The 21,170-nt window shown below is 38.5% G+C and overlaps 1 protein-coding gene across 1 annotated transcript in view; it reads left to right on the forward strand.

Annotated features, from left to right (window-relative positions):
* LOC109032737 (sodium-coupled monocarboxylate transporter 2) overlaps positions 1-20,719 on the forward strand; it is a 29,670-nt gene extending 8,951 nt beyond the window's left edge. Inside the window, exons 2-14 of the mRNA XM_019045015.2 lie at positions 5,355-5,588; positions 8,273-8,432; positions 10,542-10,607; positions 11,522-11,573; positions 12,470-12,537; positions 13,645-13,799; positions 14,518-14,658; positions 15,406-15,514; positions 17,006-17,115; positions 17,332-17,515; positions 18,534-18,620; positions 19,214-19,371; positions 20,333-20,719. Coding sequence (XP_018900560.2) covers positions 5,371-5,588; positions 8,273-8,432; positions 10,542-10,607; positions 11,522-11,573; positions 12,470-12,537; positions 13,645-13,799; positions 14,518-14,658; positions 15,406-15,514; positions 17,006-17,115; positions 17,332-17,515; positions 18,534-18,620; positions 19,214-19,371; positions 20,333-20,687 — 1,863 coding nt within the window. The 5' untranslated portion in view covers positions 5,355-5,370 and the 3' untranslated portion in view covers positions 20,688-20,719. The remainder of the gene's footprint in view (positions 1-5,354; positions 5,589-8,272; positions 8,433-10,541; positions 10,608-11,521; positions 11,574-12,469; positions 12,538-13,644; positions 13,800-14,517; positions 14,659-15,405; positions 15,515-17,005; positions 17,116-17,331; positions 17,516-18,533; positions 18,621-19,213; positions 19,372-20,332) is intronic.
* The last annotated feature ends 451 nt before the right edge of the window (positions 20,720-21,170 follow it).

The raw sequence follows: 21,170 nt of genomic DNA on the forward strand, positions 1-21,170 counted from the left end.
GCTATAATAGTAGGGGGAAAGTGCTGTTTGACCGGGAAAAATTGCGTAACAAACTTTCCCTATGTAATCGTCATCAGTAGGTCCCCCTGAACAACTTCCTAAAAGTTAAAAATGGCCTGACCCCGGAATATCCCTCAAAAAAGTTAAAATTGAAAATGGCGGCCGTAATAAGAGGGTCCGGGAAATCGGTATTTTATAATGCTCATCCTGTCTCATCATGTGAGGTATCATTTCCTATGTAATTTTGGTCGTAGATTTCATAAATGAATTTTGCAAGGCCCTCCGGCCAAAGGGGGCGCTCCAAATCAAAGATGGCGGCCAAATGTGAAAGGCAGGAGGTTGCATTTTTTTAAATATTCACCTAAGGAACAACGAAAGTGAAGTGTCTTTATTTTCATGTATTTATGGCCAAGAAACTTAAATTTGATGTTATAAATGTATTTAATAAAGGAAATTAAAGGAAACATACGACTACCGAGAGAAACGTAAGCTCAGAAGAGGCCTTGCAAAATTCATTTATGAAATCTACGACCAAAATTACAGAGGAAATGCTACCTCACATGATGAGACAGAATAAGCATTTAAAATACCAATTTCCCGGACCCTCTTATTACGGCCGCCATTTTCAATTTTAACTTTTTTGAGGGATATTCCGGGGTCAGGCCATTTTTAACTTTTAGGAAGTTGTTCAGGGGGACCTACTGATGACGATTACATAGGGAAAGTTTGTTACGCAATTTTTCCCGGTCAAACAGCACTTTCCCCCTACTATTATAGCACGATCCAACTTCTCGAGTCGTACACTTTTTGGAGGATTGTGCAAAATAGTTGGAACTTTTTTTGAAACTGAGGAAGTTCTGATGACATTTGCATCCTCAACACTTGCCTACAGTTCATTTATACCCTCTTTCGACTTATTTTCGTGAAAAATGAGTCTTTTAAATCTCTACTTAGTAAGACCTCGGAAATTCTGAGGACCAAAAAAATAAATACCGAGTTGAGTTTTTCTAGTTCAATTTGATTTTTATCGGTTACAAAGACGTCCTCCTAGTGTAAAATTTTATCCTCTACAAGTCGAGTTCTTCGACATTTTTCTCGTAAACGCACGATTTCAGCGTAAAATCGAGTTTTTTGTACGAAATCGAGGTCTAAACCAAAATATCATAATTTCATCACAAAATTGACCTTTGGCACCATTTAAAATGATTGAAATTGGCCCAAATTTTGGCAAACATGCTTTTTTACCAAACGTCATCGATTGCCGCCTGGGGAGCGGAACATTTCAGACTTTCATTTTTTTTGACGCACCCTAATGCTGCATGTGTCCATAAAAACGGTTTACCTTGACTTTAACTAATTTACAAAGAGATATATGTTTTATGTGATGAGCCATTTAACAGCTGCAGCTGTTGAATGGCTTTGGTCAGTTGAACTTATTATAGAACTGTGTGGTGATAGTCGATTGGCTCCTACGAGTCAGCGAAAAATAATTAATTCCTTCTCATTAACAAATTTCTTTACCCATCTGCAATGGACCATCTTTAAATTACGTAACATAAGGTGCATTCGATCCTTCGCGATCGTTACCGAGAGTTACAGAGGAGAGAGAAGGTTGGGGAGGGCACTATGCGAAAATATAAAGAATTCTTCTACCTTTGAAAAACTTAGCTCACATTCAACGGTAACATGTGATTTTTTAGAAGCGCTGTCAGGTAAGTGTCAAAAGCACCTGAGACAACAGTACAAACATTTTGAAACTCCTGGAAACATCACCCAAAATTATCTATAATAAAATTAGGTAGCTCATTTTAAGGGAGTTTTCAGGGGTTTCAAAGTATTTTTACTTGTTGTCTCAGGCGCCTTTGACTCTTTACTGCAAACGCTTCCAAAAAATTACATGTTACTGTTGCGTGTAAGCTAAATTTTTTTAAGGTAGAACAAAACTTTCTTATTCCGTGCATATGACACACTAATTTAAGCTATTTTAGAAAGTTTTCAAATAATATTTTTTAATTAAAATTCCAGCAACACTTCAGCGAGGGCGTGAGCTTGGTAATCATTCTCTTCCCCTTCCGGCTTAATGACAAATTATGACTAGATTTGAACCGTAGATATACACTCAAAAAGAGGTATGACTCTGAGATCCATAAAAAATGACTCGGAGATCCATAATTTTTAACCAAAAAGACTTACCGTCTACATTATGGCTTTCTGAGCCATATTTTATTGGTCGTGAACCTATAAGCATGGCGCCACGAACTATATTTTATGGCTCCATGATCCATATCTCGGCCGGTAAGTCACTCTTCCCATACTTGTTTTTTGAGTGTAGTTTTTCAGAGAAACCTGGATTTTTGGTACCCGGCAATAGGTTTTTCGCGCCCCTACGTCAAAGGTAAAAGGACAAGTTCGAATGCGCTTGTCGACGCCACCTAACCCCCAAAAAATTAGGAGAAAAAATGCAAAAAAAGTGTGTGCGGGCGAGCGTGTGTCATTGATGTGCGTCTATTCGCACGTATGTTCGTGTAAAAGCGTTCTCGCTGTCAGGGAAGGAAGTCTGAGAATGCCAATAACCTGAAAATTTTGACGGGTCTGGAAAGAACAAATTGGCTCGCTTTTTTTCGGCGGAAAGCACATGGATATGAGATTGGAGAACGACACCAAATGAAGACAGTTGCGTCAAGTATGATGCTTCTGACGCAAAGGGTAGCGGAGATCACGCAATTTGTTTTAGTTCATAAATAGTAAATCAGTGTGAGACGGTTTTGTGGAATGATCCCCTGAATTCAACGAACGGCATATTCACCCCGTGTTTGCCAGTTATATTATTTTTCATTATTTACAGGACATTAACATTTCAACGTGACAATTTTATCTTACATACATACATACAAGTCGCTTTTACAGCGCGCCCGGGCGCCCTGCGACACCTAATCGCCATTCTTGTCTATCGACCCAGAGGTAATCCGGTAAATAGCATCTTGTAATTTCATCTTGAATGCCACCTATCTACTTTCCTGGACGTCCCCTACGTCTCCTCCCAGCAGGAACCCAGTCTAGCCTCAATTAGAAGTAAAGTAGATTATCTATGATGAAGCAAAACCAGATTTAGGTCTACGGTATTTACGTTCTACGTCTCCTCCCAGCAGGAACCCAGTCTAGCCTCAATTAGAAGTAAAGTAGATTATCTATGATGAAGCAAAACCAGATTTAGGGTGGTGGGTGCGCCGCTGGGGCGAGCCAGCGAGCCTGTGGTTGGTTTGCGCCTTCAGCAAAGAGGGTGGAGACCGACTTCCCCGCGGCATGTTAGGGGTTCGGCTCTTGTTCGATTGTGCATCTAGCGTATCTATACAGTATGTCGTGAATATTTTGTTTTACCTTTATTTAACACTGATTAATATAAAAGGAATTGGCATATTGTGGGGCTTGGAGGACAAAGCGCATAGTGCAGTTTTTTCTATTTCAAGAAATACGTGTTTAAAGTTTCAAAATTACATGGAGCCTTATGGCGGAAAGGAGGTTGAAATTCAATTTTTGATGCTTTAAAGTTGGAATTTAATGGTGAATTTTTCACAGCATATTTTCAAACTAGTTTTAGTTGAGTTCACGAATATCTCAATTCTTTCAAACACTGCAATTTCTGCGCCTTGACCTCCAAGCCCCTCAATGTAGCGGGCAATTAGCAATTACTGGCAGTTTGCAAGCGGCTTACATGTCGTTTCGATAAATCGCAAAAATGTGTATTCGCATAATAATGAAGGTTCGATTGGGCCATGACTAGCACGACCTCGGCTAGGAGCGCCTTCATTTTTTACGATACTCCACGCTTTGTCACGGAGTTAGTTTAGTTGCTTGTCCGATCCTAACTCAGCAAACTAGGGTCATGGTTTTCAGTACACGTTCTCCGAAAGGTGCCTGTTACTACCATGTTTGTACGGAGAAAAAGACGTCCTCTTGCATTTAATGCAAAATAATTAGTGCTCTAATCTTGTTCCTTCATTTCTGAATTTTAATATTATTTGTGACTCGCAAATTGGTAGCAATTGCTAATGGGGCAGTTGCGCTGGTAACAGAATCGTGTTTTGACGCGCGCTTGACTCTTGTAGATATAGCCAAAATAAGCAGATCTATCTAAAACAGCAACTTCCTACGTTTAATATTAACCAAGATATCATCCTTTTGACTTAATTGACTTAATATACGTATTGAATACCAAATTGTTTCAGTTCAACGGGCTGATTATTAGAATAGGCCAGTTGCGCTGGTTACAGAATCGTGTTTTGATGCTTAAGTCTTGTAGATTAGCCAAAAATAAGAAGGTCCGCCAAAACAGCAACTTTCTAAGTTGAATATTAACCGACATATCGCCATTTGAAAAGTCAGGTTTTTGACGTCATTCATCGCGGTAGTGACACTCTTGATTTCTTTCACCTTGCTTCCATCCGAGTTTAAAGTTGAGTAACCAATGAAAATGTGCGTAACACCGACTGTACTCAAATAGTCTTGTAGGCGCTAATATGCGTTTGCCGCCAACTGACGGACTGCACTGCTTTTAGCGCAATGCGAGAAGTATCCATGCAGTCTTGTGGGCGCTAATATGCGGTTCACGCCGACCGCACTGTTTGGCGCAATGCGTGAAGTATTCTCACAGTCTTGTAGACGCATCATTCATTTGAGTCTTACGTTGAGTAACCAGTGCAAATGTGCGTCACTAATAGAAACAACTTTCTACGTTGAATATTAACTGAGATATCGTCCTTTGAAAAGTCGGGTTTTTGACGTCATTCGTCGCGGTAGTGCATAACTTTGTACGCATTACCACGGTGGATGCCGTCATAAATCGAGTTTTTCAAGGCGCAATATCTCGGTTAAAATTTAACGTAGAAAGTTGCTCTTTGTACAGATTTTATTATTTTTAGTAGGTCTGCAAGAATAAAGCATCAAAACACGATTCTGCGACGAGCGCAACTGACCCATTGACTGCAACATATCTACCGCACACACCATGAGTAATCCAAATAAAACACGATGATATGGATTGCATTTTGCAAAAAGGAACCACTAGCATTGCAATGTTGCTAAGATTGTGCAACTTCTTTTGTCTTGGAGGAAAAACCCGATTATCCATTAATAGTTTCTATTTTACTCGCTAGAAACTGTAAATTTAAGACAAAAATTACCATCTAAATTTCATAGTTTTTCACGATTTCCACAATTTTATTGCAAAAGATGAAGTTGCACAATCTTAGCATCATTGCAATGCTAGTGGTTCCTTTTTGCAAAATGCAATCCATATAATGTATGTGCGCATGATTGCCGTTATTTCTAAATCTACTTGTGTTGCGTTGCTGCAGCTGAGGCAGAGTCACGATGACGATGGAGACAGTTCCGGGGGCGGAGGCGCAGCCGCAGTTCGTGGTGGCCGACTACCTCGTCTTCGGTGGGATGCTCACGTGTTCCATGCTCATCGGCGTCTACCACGGATGCGGCCTCTTCCGCAAGGAGAAGAAGAAAGTCACGTCCGACGAGTTCCTCACCGCCGAAGGAAAGCTCGGCACTATCCCTGTTGCGCTCTCCATGCTCGCTAGGTATGAATCTTTCTTACATTAGGTATCAAGTCTTCAATAGAGTCCCTTTATACTGAGAGTAAAGACAATTCGGCTCATGGATGTCACAAACGGGAATAAAGATTACAGAAATTGAACGTTTTTCGTAATCTTTGCAGATCGGCCCATTCTCAAATGCCTTTCTCCGTTCCTCCTCTCATTCCGTTTGTTCCTTGCCGAACCCGTAATTCCCTGGTCCATTCCAGATTATAATCTTTGCAATTGGTGAAAATGTAATCTTTATTCCCGTTTGTGACACTGTGGAGGCCTAAAATACGGGAACCAATCAGAAATTGATTCAAATTGTCTTGACTCTCAGTATAAAGGGACTCTAGTCTTCAAGAGCTATCATCAGTTTTTCTGTGGTAGAGAAGAGCCTCTATAAATACTCCTTGGTGGGTGTAGAGGTTGGCCTACTATCAAGGAGGTGATAGTGCCCCTCTGTCCATCTTTGCTCTGTTTTTCAGTTTGCACTGATTCCTACCTCGGTCAGTTGCATGCTCATTTTCTCGTTTTAATTTTTACATTTTTTAGCTTCGGTTCCAGCTGAGAATGGGCATGTAATTGGCCCGAAACGTCCTGGTTGTTTTATGTCTCCTCTAGCCTTGTATACCCATTTATTTTTTGTATTTTAGTGTGTTTTTATTGTTGTCTTCAAGAGCTCAAAGTCTCATTTTGAAAATCACCATCTCGGAGACCAGAGAGCCCACCCCCTCTCCCGCAGAAAAATAATTTACTTGGCCCTAATGACCGTGGAACATAAGCAAAAACCCTTCATTGGCCTCTCGGCGTCATGTAGATACTTTTACTTTCGATGATTCAACTATTTCAAATAGACAATTGGACGTAATTCTATCAAACGGAACTAAGCGCCACAGGGGGAGGAAGGGAGAGTGAGGGCTTGGATTGGCGGGTGTTGTGGAACGCGATGCTCGTTCCATCCTATACTTGCAATGTAATTCCATGACGCCTAGTTCCGTTTAACAGAACGCGCTATTCGGGATTCTAAAATCCTCAAAAAGAACTCAATTTGGCGCTTAGTTCCGTTTGAAAGAAATACGTTCATTTATGAGAGAGAACGACATTCATTACCCCTTTTTCGACTTTTTAAAGCGATTTAGGTAATTTTCTTGTAAAAAGGTTTGCGAAGAACACGACTGTCTACTAGATTTCTCCGAAACTAGCTTTCAAGCTCAGAAGAGGTCTCAAAATTATGGTCATGATGAAGGGGATGGCCTCCGCCATGATACAAGTCGAATTCTGTTCATGGATAGAGAGCAACCACATTAACAGGATTGTCAATTTTCTTGGGGAATTTAATGCTAAAGCTACGGCAACCCTGCTAAGGTATTCGTTCCCTATCTGTGTGAGGAGAGTTTGACTGGACATAGAGGTGAACTCTTACCATGAAGTAGGCAAAAACCCAACGAATTCCTTAATTACGGTTTCAACTTTGAAAGCTTTTTTGAGCGCAGGAGTTCGTTTTAGAGGAAACCAGTGTGTGTGGAACCCATCAAGTTTCTCATAGATCAAACGAGGAAAAGTCCTAAAATCGTAAATCCTAGTGGCGCGCTAGGGTGCTCTTCTCTTGGAATGTGGCTAGAATGACACCACCCTCGCGGAAATTTTTTAAAAATTTTAATGAGACCACCTATCATCGTCATAGGCTCGTCGCTTGATCCATTAGCGGGTCGCTCCGAGGTTTCCGGTTTTTTCTTCGGAATCAAAGCAGTACTAAAGGCAAAAAAGTATGACTCATTTTGGTCCTCATATTCCTAGGGTTCGTTTTGCATATTGATTTGACATTTTTGATTAACACGTAAGTGAGGGAATCATTTTTATTTTCAAGGATCTGCAAAGGCAGTGAGTGTTCACCTCTATTCACGATGCCAGAAGGCATGAATTGAAAACTTGTCCTTATCTGCTAGTAAAATTTTAGTCATATCAGGGCCCCCTCCTGGGTGCTATGCGGCCCAGACCTCAAAGGGCGCCTCGTACCCTCAAAGATGTGGCTAAATCTTAATACAGAGGGATTAACCAGGGACAAAACGTAATCATGTAGGGAAATGGGGAAAGGAAAACAGGGAAAATAAGGGGACAAATGACGGATATGATGTGTAGGAGCGACCGCAGGAGACAAGTAGATGCAATACAATGGAGAGACGTAACTATGGAAACGCATACAGGGACTACCTCCCATTAGTACACTGGAAAAAAAACACACTGGATCTAGAGTCCAGACTCTTGAAAACATTGACAAGAAAAAGGACTCTTGATTCAATCAGATTAAAGCTTAAATCAAGAACCAAGCCTCTTAATTTGAGCGGATTTCTTTTTGATTTAAGCTTAAATCTGATTGAATCAAGAGTCCTTTTTCTTGTCAATGTTTTCAAGAGTCTGGACTCTAGATCCAATGTGTTTTTTTTTTCCAGTGTAACCACAAAAATCATGAAAGTTGGCTCGGTAGATCCCTCGAAAAAAAATACATTGACAACCTTTTTTAACCTTCTTTGAAGCGTGATTCTGAGGTGTGAATGGCCAAAGTTGCTTAGACACCTCCACAAAATAAACAATTTTTGATACTACTTCTTGCTTCATCCTCCAGAATTTCGTCTATCAGACACCAAATACTGATATATTATTCTTTGTTGATTTTTTTCCCACAGCTTTTTGTCCTCGATCACTCTGATGGGCCAGCCTGCCGAGGTGTACCAATACGGGCCACAGTTGTGGATGTTCGGGGCGTCCGCGTTTCTAGTCGTGCCGTTCATTGGCTATCGCATGGTTCCGTTCTTCCTCTCACACAAGTACACCTCCGCATATCAAGTAAAAATCTAAAGAAAAATTAATCCTTTTTCACTTTAAGAGCCTAAATTAAGTACAGATTTCTTGAACTTACAGCACGTCCGCAAGCAGAGTTGGGAAAAAATTATTAGAAAACTATTTGGTCAATCAGAAACGTCCGATCAATAATTGTCAATTAGACGGATAATTTGACGATTGATCTATCTTACCAGGTAGAGAATGGGCCTGTTGCATGCAAGAGATACAGCCGCGCGAATAGAATTTTTAGGGGTTAAATGACACGAAAATTACGATGGTCTCATCAAAAAAGTCTGAAATACACACGAAATCGATCAACTTTTAAATATCCAACGCAATCCTTCTACATTTCATTTCACGATATCACGAGCTCCGATTTTTAGGTTATGTTGTCAATTTTAGTTGACCGGAAATAGCCGCGAGTTGCCGTTAGAAAACTGCCCCGTGACGCGGGAAATTTGAAAAAGCGCGTTCCTAACAACACAAATTGCGCAGTGAAGAGTGTATTTCAGACTTTTTTAATGTGACCATCGTAATTTTCGTGTCATTTAACCTCTAAAAAGTCTATTCGCACGGCTGTATCTCTTGCACGCAACAGGCCCATTCTGAGGACCGAACGTCTAGTCAGAGTTGGCGCAGACGCACCAATTTCAGTAATTGTCAAATTATTCGCGCCCAACTCTACTCTGGATTAAAATCACATTGGATCTAGAGTTCAGACTCTTAAAAACATCGACAAGAAAAAATACTCTTGATTCAATCAGATTTAAGCTTAAATAAAAAACCAAGCCTCTTAATTTGATCGGATTTCCTTTTGATTTACGCTTAAATCTGATTGAATCAAAAGTCCTTTTTCTTGTCAATGTTTTCAAGAGTCAGGGGACTCTAGATCCGATGTGTTTTTTTTTCCAGTGTATGCGAAAGGCATATTATGCTTACCATCTACTCGTAAGAACCAAAATAACATGACATACTGTTTTTTGTCTTTTAAAAATTCTGTAGAATACTTAGTTTTAGATTTTATTACGAAGATGATAACCGTCCGGTTATGGATCATTAAAGAGTTACGTAAAACTCCGAAATCAGAGACGATATCAACACCGAAAAAACAGTGAAGTTGATTTAACATTCTAGATGTAGAAAAAGTGTGCGAGATCTTGTGAAATGCTAAATTACCCGCCACAGCCAGTTAGTTTTACATCATGGCATTGCTAAAGTAACTGCTGTAGCGGGTACTTCAGCATTTAATAGGTTCTCGCACACTATTGTCACATCCAGAATGTTAAATTAACTTCATTTTTTTTTTTTTCTGTGAAACTCTGCGTTTTACAGCCGTATAGTTAAGAGAAAGAAATTGAGCCAACCGAGGCGATTTTAAACGCTATGAACGAGCAAAATTGTGACACCCACTGTGTTTTAAAACATCACGTGGACTTTAGAAAGTAGAAAATTTAATGAGTGCAGTGAATTGGAGGATTACTTGAATATTTATGGTCTTATGACACGAAACAACACTGGATTGAATATAACTACTTTACTGCTTTTATAAGTCTACGGACTTTCAAAGGGAGGAAGAAAGTGAAGGAAAAATATGTGGATACCTCATATTTACCGCGTGAAGTAGAAAAGAGCCAAGCAACATCAGCTACTGCCAAATTTAATTGGGCAATTTAAGTTTTTACAAGAAAACGGTTGTGCAAATTTTTGTGCAAAATCCAGTGAAGTTTCTGCATTGTACGACGCTAATTCCTTAAAAGTTTCAAAGGATTAAAGTGCCCAGTTAGATTTGGCGATAGCTGATGTGGCATTGGCTCCTCTCTTCCAAAACGCGGTCCAAGTCATCCCTAAAATCGATTAACTAACCTTTTAACATTATTTTCTCCTTCAATTCCCTATCTAAAATTTTGTATTGAGTCTCAAATAAGTAGATGCGAAATGAATTGGTAGAATTCCATTTTACAAAATGTCTTAAGGCAACTAAATCTTCATCGTTGATTTGGGATGCACTATACACTTCGAAAGTAATATGGTTTATAAATATGATTCATCTCCACGATGAATTTTTTTAAAATGTTGCGTGTGTATATCCTCATTCACTTCTCATTGTTCCAGTATTTTGGCGAACGTTTCAGCAAAAAATTGCAGTTGCTCACTTCAGTTTTATTCAGCTTTCAGATGGTAAATCCAACTTTATTTTCATACATTTACTTGAAAAGTAATAGAAACAATTATCCTCAGAATTTTAAAAATGTCGAGAAAAATATTAGCAGGACTTTTCTTCTTACTTTCTACATCATTTGCTGCACATTCGATTCGAGGAGTTTCCTTTGATACTTTCAATACAATGAAAAGTTAGGTCTTATTTTAACTTTATCAAAATATCCAAATGTGAAATCTAAGAGACACAATTAGAAATCGGATTTTGAAGGTAGAACTGCGAGATGAATATTTGAAAATAGCGCATCAACTTTATCACTCAACTGAGCCTCCTCGATGCATTCTAATCTGTCTCAATCTCAATAGCTCTGAGAAAATATTACGATGGCCTTACGAATTCCATTTTCAATTGAAATCGCCTTCAATCTCGATTCACGCAACCAGCAAGCCAGGCACCTTGCGTTGAGGAGCGGCGGAATCTCCAGTAGATGTTGCGTGTACTTCATCGAACTTTGCGGGGAAATGTATCATCAGCCCGAAACGGAAACTTTTGAACTCAATTAATAAAGTATTTTGTATGAAAGCTTATTATGAGACGATAATTTTTCAAAGTCGAACATGTAGAATCCTGTTTCATTTTAAATCACTCCTAAATGAATTGCCGATATCAGATTGATTTGCCATTCTAAAGTCTAATCGAAGCTTCCACAATGAATTCATCCTATTTTTAGGGAAGTTCTACGTATTAAATTAAGTCGCAAAGTTTGTTCCGTAAGTGTGCGAAGCAAATATAACAGCTCTGCATATCGTTTCATAGAGGAACTTCTATTTTTTTTTCACGTATTTACATTTAGGATCATGTATGGTTTAATTCAAAGTAATCTCATCCATTTTTTGCTATGTGAAAACTTATATTTGGAAAATTTTATTTTCAGATTTTATACTTGGCACTCGTGCTTTACGCACCGGCTTTGGCTATGCACAGAGGTAACTTTTTTGAACATTTTTATTTCAAATTTTGCCAAATGAGCTGAGCGGGTGTTTTGGATAGATGTACGATTAAAATCTGCATTAATTGTTGCTAATTTCCTCTCACGTTATCCAACAGAAATGTAATCAACATTCTGACTTGAAATTTTGTGCGAATATTTTTGATACGACAGAAATCTTCATGTTGCCTGGTTCACTGAAAAAGAAGAAGAAAAAAAGAAGAAAAAACTGATGGGAAATGTAGTAATTTACAATGCAGTTATGAACTGATTCTGCTCACAGAATATTTTGCAATTAGGAACTATAATTTCTGGCTCATCCGTGAAAACACACTCATGTGCATAGGGAGAATAATGGTAAATACGTTGTTTCCAAACCGAGCCCGAAGTTGTGGTTCCTAATTGCAAAATGTTGTCCAATAGCTAGTCATAAACATTCCTCCGATTACATCCATCTTGTTCTCACAAAAATACAGAGATTCCTTTCAACTATTCTTCATTTAAATGCATTAGTGTCTGAATAATTACATGCAAGATTTTTGAGTGAAAAACCTATGGGATGACTAACCCATCTCCCATCTCATGATTATTATGAAAAGAAACCTCGCATATTGACCACTCCAGGCTGAGAGGAGGAAAGTTTGGTATCACTTCCATTTTTCCTCTTATCAATTTTTTCTCTTCATCCCATATGTATCGTAACCGCAGAGGCAAGAAAATTTCAATATGTGCAACCTGCATTACACTTCCAACAAAGTCAAAATAACACATCAGAAAGATAGCCCCACCACAGTCGTATAACATTCTTTAGCCGAATAATTAAGTTATTTTCCATCAGTATTAGTAGCGATGACTATCAAAATGATGCACTTACTTTTTGCCGTATTTTTTCAGTGACCGGAATGAACACTATGCTTGTAGTTACAACTATGTATCTCGTTTGTATTTTCTACACAACAATTGTAAGTAAAAATTGTTTGCCTTTAGTGCCCTTTTTTGATAAATCATTTTCAGGAGTCCAAAAATTATAAGAGGACTCATAGCTTAAACATCGGCTAGACTAAAGAGCTGTGAGACTTGCAATTAACTTCGTAGTCTTTTGCATGTAATACTTTGAGACTGGATCATCTACTTGAATGGTTTAATGCGTCAGTTTTTCCAAGAATATAGCATAAGCATAACATGTTCATGTGCTGAATCCTTGACTTATTTTCCGCATCCTTTAGAACTTCCCGTCAATATGTGGAAGTATATCCTAACAACTATATTCAACGATGAGATAATATTGCGACAATGTAAATCAGAAATCAGAGTACGATATTTTTTTGCTGAGATTGTTCCTAGTCCTCATAATTTAATAGATGTCCATAAAAGACTAACGTCATCGATAAAATGAAGCGCACTTGAGACAGCATCAATTAAATTGTTTGTCACAATTTCACTCACATTTCAATGAGCCCCGAAATGTATCCTAACGCAAAACATTTTGTATGGACTTAATGACTGATTAAATTACAAAAATTCATCTCTATTGATAAAAACTTCGGCTCTTTAATGCCTATCAAATATGAAAAGGATAAAATGGAATACTAAATAGGCTATAAAATTAAGTGCCATAACATATGTTTCCTTGCCAACGAGAAATTTTGACGTGAGAACATGTTCTCTAGAGGTCTAACTTTTATCCCGCCTTGTCCATTACTCAGTGCGGCAAGGTAGCGCTCAGTATTTTGACAACATTATGTTTCAGGAGATAAGTATTAGGGCAATGGATGTCATACGTATTGCCGTCGGCTAAAATTGAAGGCGCAAAAATCCCGCTTTCAGAGCCGCAGCCTGATTAGCTTATGCATAACGCTGACCCCAGCAATTATTATCTAATTGAATTTGTAATTGGAACGCGTAAGCGAGTAATTTTCACGTGGATATTATTGAAAATTAAACAGTTTATTTGTGTGTGTATAAAAACTACCCACGCCTACGTCTACCGTATCCCACCACGACTTTTTTTTTTTAATTTTAGTTTGTTTTTCCAAAAATCTGTTTCATATGTTGTTGCTTTATTTTAGGGCGGAATGAAAGCAGTGGTTTGGACCGACTCATTTCAGATTGTCGTTCTGTACGTTGCCATGATAGCTATTTTGGTCAAGGGTACCATTGACATCGGTGGCCTGTCCACGGTTTGGGAAAGAAATGCCGAGTTCAACAGGACTAATTTCCTCGAGTATGTTCATTCAAACCAACATATTTAAAATAATTGCTCATTCAAAGTTTTCAGCTGAGAGAATTGAACTGCTTGAACCCCAAAGAGGGAAAAAACGTTTTCACATATTGTTAAGATTGCACATCTTTTTCTTTAGGAGTTAGTTGTATTCGACTTTCACTCAACACCAAGTTTTGTAACATATTGAAAATATTTCAACACGCAGAGAAATCCAGAATTCCGCACCAATAACGCAAAATCAATATTGGTAATGCTATAAATTTAAAATGTAAATTGTTCAAATTTTTAATTGTTTAATATCACCTATAGAAACTTTAATAAAGACAATGGACTAACAAGGTTAATTTTGAAGTTCAAAGTGGGCGTTCATACCCGACACAATTATGCTGAAGACAAAAGTTCAACAAATTCGAGAAACCAAGGGGAAAACCCGGAAAAGCAGCAATAGCTGAATTTTTACCGCCTTTCTCACATTATTTGAAAAATTAGGAGGTCATACGTTTAGCTTTGCGTAATTTTCAGAGTGGGTTATTTTTTTGGAGGTGGCTGAAGGGCGCCAGACAAGAGGATGAGGAGGAGGTCGAAATTCAAGAAAAGCTCCTGACACAGTCTATCGAGGGCCTCTTGTGACACAGTTTTTTTTCGATGGTTTTCATTAATTTTAATTATTAAATAATTTTTAATTTTTTCTTCAAACTGCCATTTTTCTCATTTCAAGTTGGACGTTCGATCCGACCGTTCGATATGACGCATGGTCCTCGTTTGTTGGTTCTGCTGTGCTCCACGTGACTTTTTACGGAGGCAACCAGCTCCAAATTCAGCGCTACTTCGTCGTCAATTCAGCAGCAAAAGCCAGAAAGTAAGTTCATCGATGGTTTTTTAGTTAGCTAGCCGCATTCTGACATAACCTACATAGATGAGACAATTATCCAGATTTACCAAACCGCAAGTCCCTTTAACAATGGCGTAACGAGAGTATTTGGAAAATGCGTATGATTGCAATTGACATGAAAATATAATGAATAAAATTCATGAAATTGAAATAAATAAGTATATGGATGATTTCTAATATGATAACGAATCATTATCCACGTCTACGGGTACGAATCAATAGTAAAGCTCATGCCGCAATCACACGCTGAATGTGGGAGCTGAATGTGGCTTGAATGTGGAAGTCATCGGCCCGATGCCTGAATTTTGCGCGTGACGCGCAAAATTCAGCAACGATTCTCAGCAACCATCGGACTAATGTTGGATTTGTCTGAAGTATTTGAGTAGATTTGATACACATCTGGATGAAAATAACTCGAATTTGCGAAATTTCAGCCGTTGGGCGATGACTGTTGACTTCCACATTCAGCTGCTAAATTCAGCGTGTGATTGCGGCAATACATGGAATTACATTCTGAATACATCATGGTGCCCTCCAAGTCAAAATAGATAGAATGAGATTCGTCGAGCACCCTCCAAACATGAATTTGTGATAAAAAAAATCAACTGACCCATCGCTGCCTGTTATGCAAAGAGAGAAAAGAATAACAGTTCCTCTGTGCCGTCTCTCTGTTATGTCTGATATTTTCTAATTCCTATCCTACTCCATTTTCAGGATGTTGTGGATCAATGCTGTTGGATGGACCTGCGTTGTTTTCCTGACCGTCTATACAGGGATGCTGATCTTCGCTAATTACGCGTACTGTGACCCAATAAAGAGCCATGTGAGTGCTAAAACAAATTTCATAATATATAAAAGAGAGAAACCTGAGAATTGCGAATTTCTTTTCAAGGAATCAGTGTGAACTCTCCTGAGCTTCTTCGAAGTGTGCCATGTTGAGTTCAACGTGTTATCGACCAACACGGTAACATTTTGGCTTCGTGGTGATCTCTTCGACCAAGTTGACATCATGTTGATACTATGTTGATACCATGCTGACAACACATTGATACCAACATATTCCGTAACGGACTACGTAACTGTATGATCTTAACATAATGCCAGTATGATCGTTTTGATTACGATTCACTGTCATCAGTGGTTATACATTTTAGAGAGGAGATGTGGACGATCTCAAGATTTTCATCCTCCTAATTAGGTATTTAATTTATCGACAATATTACAAATGTAAACTATAGAATGAATGGATGGTTGTGCACGATCAACGTATGGATTAAATTTTGCAATAAAGAGCCATAATCTCTGGCTTTTCCATAAAATCATCTTTCTGCATACGGAAACCGATGGTTCATACATCGTTTCTAAAATGAGCCAGAAATAATGGTTCCCTATTGCAAAATGTGGTCCATATAAGAAAGGTATTAAATTCAGTTTTTTGGTTACTTCAGAAGCAAATAATTTTATCCAGCAAATTTTCCGTCTTATAAGCTCACGTATCTAAAATTCTTTAGGTATTTTATCAAAAATTTCTCAATGGAGTATTAAAAACTCTGAACAATAGGAGCCAGGGCCGGATTAAGGGGGTGGTTACATGGGCTACTACCCATGGCGGCAAATTTAGGGGGCGGCAAATTTTGCAATTTTTTTAAATGTAGGTGTAAAAAAATCGGATTCAGAAAAAAAATTATCCATGAGACAAGGGGACGAAATCTCTCTTTCCTGAGAGTAGAGTAATTTCTAATTTTGTGGTTTTTCGGTGGTACAAGAAATAGCATCTTTAATTAGTAGAGTGGAGAGGGGAATTTAACACGCAATTTGGCCTGGAGCTCAACGCAGAGAGGAATGATGACGAGGACTTGAGATGAAAAAGACAAGCCCTCGGCGCGGCGATCGGCATGTAACACATATTAGCGCCTGCAAGACTGCATGAATACTTCACGCATTGCGCCAACCACAGTGCGATCACCGCGGCGCAGCTAGCGGAAGTTAAACTTATTAAACCACATTTACGTTTGTTCTTTCATAATTTTTTGGTTCATTTCTTATAAATGGAGAACCTTGTCCACATAGAGATAGGTTTATGGAACTTAACTTTCGCGCAAAGTTCCGTGAAGTTTTGCTACCAACACGAGTAGGTACTAAACGTGTCCTATAATGCACCCCTCCCCCTCCGGCACGTTCACTTGATGGTTTTTATTGATGTTTCAAAACGAATGAGAAGGGGGCGGCAAGTAGATAAATCCGGCCCTGATAGGAGCTACAAACGTTTAAGAAAAATGACGAATGCAATAAATTATTAATGTTTATGTTCCAGGTCGTTAGCACACCAGATGAGTTGTTTCCTCTGTACGTGATGCAGACTCTGAATGAATTTCCGGGTTTTCCTGGCTTGTTTTTGGCCGGAATCTTTAGTGCTGGATTAAGGTATGTGTATCTTCAAACATGACCATCTTAATATTTTGTCAGTAGGAAGAAAAACAAATACTGTCAAAAATTATTTAATTCATAATTTCCTCAAAACGCCTCCAGCATTATCATCCTCCTTCAAGTGGCTCCAAATTTGGATTGGTTTTTGGCACACTTACTTTGATTTTAGTGCGTCTTAATTTTTTTTTTTTTTTTTTTTTTTTTTTTTTGCAGCACTGTTGCAACTGGCGTGAACTCTTTGGCAGCTATATGGTTTGCGGAGATGGAAGGTACGAAATTCAGAGCAGGTATCGACGAGAAACATTCAGGGACAGTGGTCAAATTATTGGCTTTTTGTTTTGGCATCCTCTCTTATCTGTTGGTTTTCGTGGTCCCTTACATGGGCACTTTAGCAAAAGTACGTACCTACCTATTTTTCTTTACGGCCCAATAGCCAACATATATATAAATAGTGAATATGTTATTTTCCTAGCGCATGAGATATCTGTGCACTCCCACTAACATTTTTTTGAAAATCTGTTTTTTTAATTTTAGAATTTTGACTTGATTTAAATTTTAAAATATCAGATGAAAAGAAGGCAAAACCCACTGGAAACCTACCCGTTGCCTACGAGAATGGAGAGGCCGTAACTAGTCAGTTCTGTGACGTCAAGCTAGTAGATATTTACCGAAAACAACAAGCATCTCCGGGTCATCAGTGCATCGATGAGTGAGGCAGTCGCTGCGTGGACCAATCAGAGTCGCTCTCGATCGGCCGAAGTTGCGCGAGCGGCCCGTTTGAATCTGAGTGGAGTAACGATTTTCGGTATTACGCATTCATTTCCTCGATATTTAGACAATGTCACAAATGAACTAGTTAGTTTTCTAAAGTGAAATTTCATCCTCTTTCTAAACGGTTCTTATGAAATTTTGCGTCAGATCAACCCTGAAAGAGATATCGGCGAGAAATCATCGCGCGGCAAGCGTTCTCCCATAAGAACGCGTGTTAAACCGCGGCCGAGTTTCATCTACTAGTGTGACGTCACAGAATCGTAGTTACGGCCTCTCCATTCTCGTAGGCAACGACCTACCTTATATTTTTACTCTGTGATACATTCAAAGAAGGTTGCGGTAGTATTAACCATGTCGATATCAGAGAGGCACTGCTATTAATGACAATAAAGTAAATTCTACTACGTTTGCAGTCACTTTCAGTGATATTCACTGTGTCAAAAGGTAGAAACACTTTCGTATCATACTTTCTCCCCTGTGCAAAATATTCATGCTATTTTTGCAAAACTTTGCTTTTAAATATGATTAATAAATGAAGATTATTTTAATCTCGCCGTAGCATCCGTAAGCTGCATATTTTCTTAAAAATAATATTCAATATAATACAGAAGTATGTCAATTGCTCACTTTTGTCTCCTTTCCAGGTAACTATTTCTCTGTCTGGCGCATTTGCTGGTTCACTGTTCGGAATATTCGTCCTCGGACTGTGTTTCCCGAGGGTAGAAACTTGGGTAAATATTCTTGATGTAATATTTGAGTGGTGCATGTGTTCATGAAGAGGCACACATGCTTCGCAAAACGGAATAATTGTAGATTCCATTTTTTTTAACGAATAAACGACTAACAAGTCCCCAGCTCAACTTGATTACAAGGCTATGACAGATTCCCTTTTCTTTCATACGGATTTCTTGAATGTGTCCATAGGTTGATGTTTCTGTGTATTGCAAACTCTCTTGTGTTCCTCCATTTTATATTCTTCCTCCAATTTTTTTAAAATTATTTTTCGTCAATTCGCTGATCACTCTATTTTTTCTAAAAGAAAAGAAGGAAAGAAAAAATTGCTTTGCATGTTTGAATTTTTAAATATCAATCAATAACACATTCAATTCATTTAGATAAAGTGTCTCAAAGTTTCATAGACATAAAAGCTCCTTTTTTTTACTCATTAGACTGACTATATAGGATCATACGATTGACAAAACAAAGATCACACTGATAAATTAGATGACCACATTCGACAAAAAAAAGCATAATTGACCAATCCTTCTTTTTAGTCGAACCCAAATTCAGTAATTCATATAAGCCTTGGATTTGTTTACTTTAGGGGGCCACCATTGGACTGGTGAGTAGCACGATATTCATGGCGTGGGTTACAGTGGGAAGCATGGCTGCAGAAAGATTGGGTGACTCCAGCTTCCAGACCATCGCAACGTCAGTCGTTGACTGTCCAGATAATTCTACATTAATCTCCGTTCCCGAAAAGTGAGTATTGCCCACGTCGCAGGCAATTAGCAATCACCGGCACATTGCAATCTATTACTGTTGAATGAAAAAATGTAATACTTCAGACGTAAAGAAACTAGATAGAAAGTACAAATCATTATGTTAGGAATTGAAACAGACGTCCCCCCTCCTTTTGAGTGCATGATACCAGCTAGCAAGCATACGAGTACTCACTCGTATGCTAAAAGAGTGCGTATGTAAAATCGATGACCATAGTTGCGTTTGATTCGGATAGGCAACTAAACTAACCCCTTGGCAAAGCGTAGAGTATCACCAGATTTAAAGGCGCCCCAAGCCGATTTTTTTTTTACAGTCCTCGTGAATTATTGTAATTTTAAGATTTAACACGCGTATTGGCAAATTGCTGGCGATTGCTATAACTGTCTGTGACGGATACACTTATAAGTTTTCCTCACCATTATAGAAGTACATAAAAAACGAGGGATTATGCACGACAAGTAGGTTTGATTTCTATGATGATAATTTTCATTAGTAAAATTTACAGAATCTATAAAGCTATAGTAATGAAAGAAAACAAGGCCAAAATGGTCATTTTTGGGTTATTTTGGCATTAATGTGTCTGAACTATCAGAATTTCTCCCGGAGGCATTTGGCGCAATGCCGCCAAACAAAAACGTGTAAAAAATGTCAACCCTCCACATTGCAGAATTTTCATACAATGTACTTACTGAAAAGAAATTCGGATGCAATTTTGAAAAAAGAATAAACTTGTTTCAGAAACAACGTATCTGATACTCATAGCATCTCTGCATACAAAAGTGCTTTTCACAAATGAATCTACTCATTTTAACAGAATGCTGTTCCAACGCAGATGCTGTGGCAAAAACTTTACGATTTCTCTGCAGGAAAATAAAAATTGCTCCCTCTAGTCTTGGTTTCTCGTGAAGCTATGTTTCTTAAAACTTTCATCCGGTTCCAGGTTGATAATGGAAGGCTCGTATGAAATTCCATACCTCCACCGCGTGTCATACCTATGGTATGCGACCATGTCGATATCGGTCACTGTTGCAGTTGGGATCACCGTAAGTTACACTCTTCAAGCTTTGGGTCTCGCTGCTATTCCCCAAAAAAGGATAGACAGGATCAAAAACGGCAACTCTAACCTCCATCCGAATCCCAACAATCAGGACCAACTGCTCCTCGACGAAAATTCACGGAAACTTCCCCAGATCGTAAACGAAAAAGTCAAACCGATGACAACAGAATCCCGGTTCAATAATTGGTATAGAGCTGTCAAAAAAAGTGGTGGGCGTGGTTTCAATAATGCGTCTTGATTTAACGAGAGCAGTTAGCGCACATTGAAAAACGAATCTCGGTGTATTAATTAAGAAAAGGGTAAAATTACCAAGAATTCAGAGTTCTATTTGATCCCAGTTTTTTCTTGGTAAAATTACCATTTATGGAATTCCAACCAACAACCAATTGCGGTGAACGCGCGGTCGTAAGACAAGATGTTGGAGTTTTTTAGCCAACGTGCGTAAAAAATTCAACTTAAAGCTGAAATCTCATTAGAGAGGGAAAAAGCTCTATGAGGGAAAATTGTGCTTGTGTGTGAGCTTTTTCCCTCTCTAATGAGATTTCAGCTTTAAGCTGAATTTTTTACGTACGTTGGCTAAAAAACTCCAACATCTCGATTTATGGAATTGGTAATTTTACCGAGAAATCTCGGTAAAATTATTGAACTTTCTCGGTAATTTCACTGGACCTTGGTAAAAACGCCAATATTTTTTATCGACTATGGTTGAATTAACGAGATA

The sequence above is a fragment of the Bemisia tabaci genome, chromosome 5, assembly GCF_918797505.1.
Source record: "Bemisia tabaci chromosome 5, PGI_BMITA_v3".
In the NCBI taxonomy this organism is placed as follows: Eukaryota; Metazoa; Arthropoda; class Insecta; order Hemiptera; family Aleyrodidae; genus Bemisia; species Bemisia tabaci.